The sequence below is a fragment of the Engraulis encrasicolus genome, chromosome 20, assembly GCF_034702125.1.
Source record: "Engraulis encrasicolus isolate BLACKSEA-1 chromosome 20, IST_EnEncr_1.0, whole genome shotgun sequence".
Classification (NCBI taxonomy): Eukaryota; Metazoa; Chordata; class Actinopteri; order Clupeiformes; family Engraulidae; genus Engraulis; species Engraulis encrasicolus.
Window position 1 is genome coordinate 4,219,364 of NC_085876.1, and position 5,000 is coordinate 4,224,363.

General features: G+C 51.1%; 1 protein-coding gene across 1 annotated transcript in view; it reads left to right on the plus strand.

Moving 5' to 3' along the window:
* The window catches only part of LOC134436120 (bromodomain-containing protein 4-like), a 37,452-nt gene that overhangs the window by 7,672 nt on the left and 24,780 nt on the right, over nt 1–5,000 (plus strand). Inside the window, exons 3-4 of the mRNA XM_063185161.1 lie at nt 1,986–2,345; nt 2,830–4,451. Coding sequence (XP_063041231.1) covers nt 1,986–2,345; nt 2,830–4,451 — 1,982 coding nt within the window. The remainder of the gene's footprint in view (nt 1–1,985; nt 2,346–2,829; nt 4,452–5,000) is intronic.

The following is a 5,000-nucleotide window of genomic DNA, read 5'->3' on the forward strand; positions in this document are numbered from 1 at the left end:
TTTGATGGAGTCACTTATATGTTTGAATGATTGACAAACTCACAGAGTTACAGATGTGTTTTTGGAGAAGTTCCAAATATCCCGACAGCGGGATCATAGACTACAGAGGGTTAAAATGCCAGCTCCCAACTCTTTACTGTAACCCCGAAACTGAATGCTACAGCTGCTGCTATCTCCCCTATTACCACAAAGCTGGTGATGGCCCTCTCGGAGGCGCTAAGGAAGCAGCGGGACTTCTCATTTCTCACGTTCACACATTCACACTCTGCCGTAATTTCCGTGCAATTTAGTAGCATTTATAAGGCAATTAACTCCGGGCTGTTCACTGTCAGTAATCACTCACGTGTTTAATGTCCAACATATAAACATGAAATTCATTTATGTGTTTAAAAAAAGAAAAGAAGTAAGATGAAGCAGCACTAAAAATGTGCAGTTATTTAATGAGACTGCAAGCAGTGAAGTGTAGAGTAGTTTTCAAGGGCAGGGCTCATATCAAGCTCAAATTTGGCCTGTTTGAATGGGAAAAATGCTTATTTTCTTATGGATCTGTCCGTTATTTAAAGTGTTTTGTATTCACTTTATATTATGCAAATATTCTATTTCATCCAACATTAACTGACAGTTCCTGTATACCCAGTAGATCCGATGGATTATAACACCTGAAGGAATCCCCCCGGTCATTATTGTTATTTTCTGACTTTATTTGATGGTAGGACAGTTAAGAGAGTGACAGGAAATGAGTGGGGTGAGAGAGAGGGAGCAGCAAAGGACCCGGGCCGGAATAGAACCAGCGTCGCCGGCGTAGCAGTCCAGTGCCCTACCGTTAGAGCCACCCCCTGCCCATATTGTTGGAAGCGACATTGCTACACTACTGGAAGCAATATGTGGTGGCCTTAAATTGCCTTAAAAAGATTTGTGATACCTTTCCTGACGCCCTTCTGTTTGTTTTCCGAATGTCTGTGAGCTCTGCTGCGGCAGAACCACGCTCTGTGCTGTGGTTGTGCTTAAGAAATTCCACCATGGGACGGCTCATGCTCACATTTATCATTTTTGGATAGTCTATTGAGTGATCATATCGCCCCATGCAATAGCCTACAATAAGGGGGGGCCGGGGGCGGGGCGGTTAACAGTTTTTTTTTTTTTTTTTAACCGGCTACCGTTGATCCTGGCGACTATCGGTTAAATGGCTACAGGTTAACATCCCTAGTCCAAATAAGTGATTTGCTCACTTCAGTAGCAACAGCGGTGACGGCTGCCACAACCAATTTAGTGTCTGGACATGTTGCTACGCAACGCTTATACATTCTATTTCCACAATTAGCCGTATTTAGCTGTCAAGATCATGCGTGTGTGTGTCATTGTGTGTGTGTGTGTGTGTGTGTGTGTGTGTGTGTGTGTGTGTGTGTGTGTGTGTGTGTGTGTGTGTGTGTGTGTGTGTGTGTGTGTGTGTGTGTGTGTGTCTCAATTGTTCAATATCTACAGTTATAGGCAGTCTGCATTTTTGGAGGAGGAGATGACACTTGTACCCCTGAATAGGCTTTAGACCAGTAGACCAGTATATCTTTTGTATTTATGTAGAAGACACATTATTGTTTGGGGTGCCGTATTGTTCTTCCATAATTATTGGTCCTCCCAAATAAAGCAGTCATGCTGTATGGTTGTGGGATGCTTTGTGCCATCACACTGTAGGAGAGAGGCTTGTGATGGTGATGATAGATCAACGTTTTGAGCAACGTTTCTGGGCAACGATGCTATAAATAAGGTTTGGACTGTTAAGAACTATAACAATTTAATAAAGGGATCTTGGATCAGTATCAAACACTTTTTTAATCTTCCATCAGAAAAATAAAATTAGAAGCCAATTTTGTTGTTGCCCAGCAACATTGCTTAAAATTGTTACCCAACTTGAATTAGATCTCCTCGTCTCATCTCTCTTTTTCGTCCTCTGTGTTGTACTGTTGTTTGTGTCCCTTTTGCTCCTGAAGATGGCAAGAAGAAAAGTGCTGGAGGATCACTTGGTGGCGGTCTTGGGGGTGGCACCAAGTCATCCACAGGAGCAGCAGCAGAGATCGCACCGAAGCTAGCCACCCCCAACGGAACCTGGGGGCCACAGGACTCAACATCCCAGAAGCCAGCGACCACTGTCGGGGGGATCAGGAATTGTCCCAGGTTCCAGGAGTCTACACCCCAGAAAACAGCGACCCCCAGTGGAGGGCTGAGGACCTCAGGATCACAGGAGTCTACAGCCCAGAAGCCGATGACCCCTATTGGAGGAGTTCGGACCTGGGGCCCTACACCTTCCAGAGTGGCCGGGAGCATGACCCCTGCACCAGCCGGCCACGCAGGTGATTTCTCTTATCGTCCTCCTCCCATTCTCATCATCATCCTTTTTGCTTTCTGTACCTCCTCATGTCTTGCTCCTCCTTTTCTCTTTCTCTTCCTCCTCATCTTCCCTCCTCCTACCTTCCCTTGTTCTCGTTCTCTTCCTCCTCTCCCTACTCACCAGCCACCCACACAAGTGATACCTGGAGAACAACCCCACCACACACACACACACACACACACACACACACACACACACACACACACACACACACACACACACACACACACACACACACACACACACACACACACACACACACACACTTTTTCCCCCCTTTTCTTTCCCCTGTCCCTCCTTTCACTAATCATTTTTTTTTCTAGTTCTTCCTAGTCTTTTATTCTCATAATTTCCTCCTCCATCACAATCAAAAATAACTGTTGTTTTTGATTAACGTATTAGTAATTGTTGATTAATTGAGATTTCTACCTGTTTCGCTGTCTCAGACGTTCCTCTGGAGGGCCTCAGGTGTGCTGGAGAGCAGATGACGTGGGCCTCGAAACCAGTGCAACCAGTGCAGCCAGTGCAGACCAGACCTACTGTGCCCGGCCAGCCCAGCCAGCCCTGTCCTCTCAATTATGCTCACAGGGTTAGCCATGCTAACCAGCCCACACCAGCAAGCAGAGCTAACCCGTTCCCACAGGCTAACCTTATCAGCCAGCCCACACCAGCAAGCAGAGCTAACCCGTTCCCACAGGCTAACCTCATCAGCCAGGCTTCATCGGCTAGCAAGGCTAGTCTCGTCACACAGGCTAATGTGACAAGCCAGGCCTCACCAGCTACTAAGGTTAATCCCTTTGGACAGGCTACCCATGCTAATCAGCCGACATACGCTAACAAGGCCACTTCAGTTAACTGCTTTGCACAGGCTACTTATGCCAGCCTAGCTGCACAGGCTAATAATACTAGCAATATCACGCAGGCTAACTTGGCGAGTCAGTCCGCACAAGCTAACCAAACCAGCCAGAGACCTGCTTGGCCAAAGCCTCCCACCGTCCCTGTTGCAGACCCCAATTTTCCCCCTCTCCATCAGCAGCAGCAGCAGCAGCAGCAGCAGCACCTGCGCCCCCCCTTCCGCCCCCCTTTCCCACAAAACCCCCATGCTAACTTCCCCTCAGCACGCACGGGGCACCCCCTCTTCCAGCAGCAGCCATTCAACACCAACGCCCCGCCTCCACCCCACCCCAGCACCCTGCCGCACTTCCGTCCTCCGAACAACACCCCATTCCCCCCTAACCAGCCCCAGCAGCATAGGCCCTACGTGGGCCACCCCCAGGCACACAGGCCCCCCAATGCCCACCCAGCCCATGCCTACACCCAGGTGCACACCCAGGTCCATGCTCACAGGGCTAGCCCCTCTCTCTCAACCCATTCACAGAATATCCGGGCCAGCGCCGGTCTCCCTGCCCAGAGCCACCCCCTGCTGCAGGCCCAGAATCAAGCTTACCGGGCCGCCCCGCCTCAACCTCACCTCAACCCCATCCCCACCCAGTCTCAGGCTGAGGCCCAAGCCCTCGCTCACCTCCAGTCCCTGGCACTGGCTAACAGGGTAGCCCCTGGACGCCCCAGCACTCACCCCCAGCAGCCAAACAGGCCAGGCCAACTTGGCCATCCACAGCCTCAGAACCAGACCCAGACCCAGCAGCCTACTGCCGCCTCCACCCTCCTAGCCCCACCTTGCCAACCGCCCTCCTGCCCGCCTCCCCTGCCCTCAAACCCTCCGCAGACCCAGAAGACCCCCACCTGTCCCCCTACAACTCCGTCTTGCCCCCCTCCCGTCATCCAGGGGCCTCCGTCTGCTCCACAGCAGCAGCAGCCTCAGCAGCAGCAGCAGCAGCAGACGCCTCATCAGCAGCAGGCTCAGCAACAGCAACAGCACCACCTAGTGGGGGGGCTGCCGGCCGGGACGGACTTCCTCAGCATGGCCCAAGTACTGCAGGCTGCAGCCGAGGCCGCCACACAGGCACACCAGCAGCAGCAGCACCAGCAGCAGCAACAGCAGCAGCAGATGCCCAATGGCGCACGAGCACCGCCGCCCGGATTCACACAGCCGCAGATCAACCCGCAGGTCAGATTGACGATTGGTCAAAACGTTTGCATACACACACACACACACACACACACGCACACACACACACACGCACACACGCACACACAAATACTGTGCGTAAATGCACATGCAATCACACGAACCACACGACCACATACATGTACATACACATGCACGTACCGTACATACACACTCGCACGCATGCATACACACACACACACACACACACACACACACACACACACACACACACACACACACACACACACACACACACACACACACACACACACACACACACACACACACTTGGTGCTCTTGGCCCATAAGAGTATGATGATGATGGTTATATGCCTCTATTGGCATTCAGGGTAATAACACACACACACACACACACACACACACACACACACACACACACACACACACACACACACACACACACACACACACACACACACACACACTAACAGCACACACACACACTAACAGCACACACACACATTCAGGGGTAATAACCCAGAGCAATGGAGGGTCCAGAAATGATGACACAGCACTCTGGCGCTT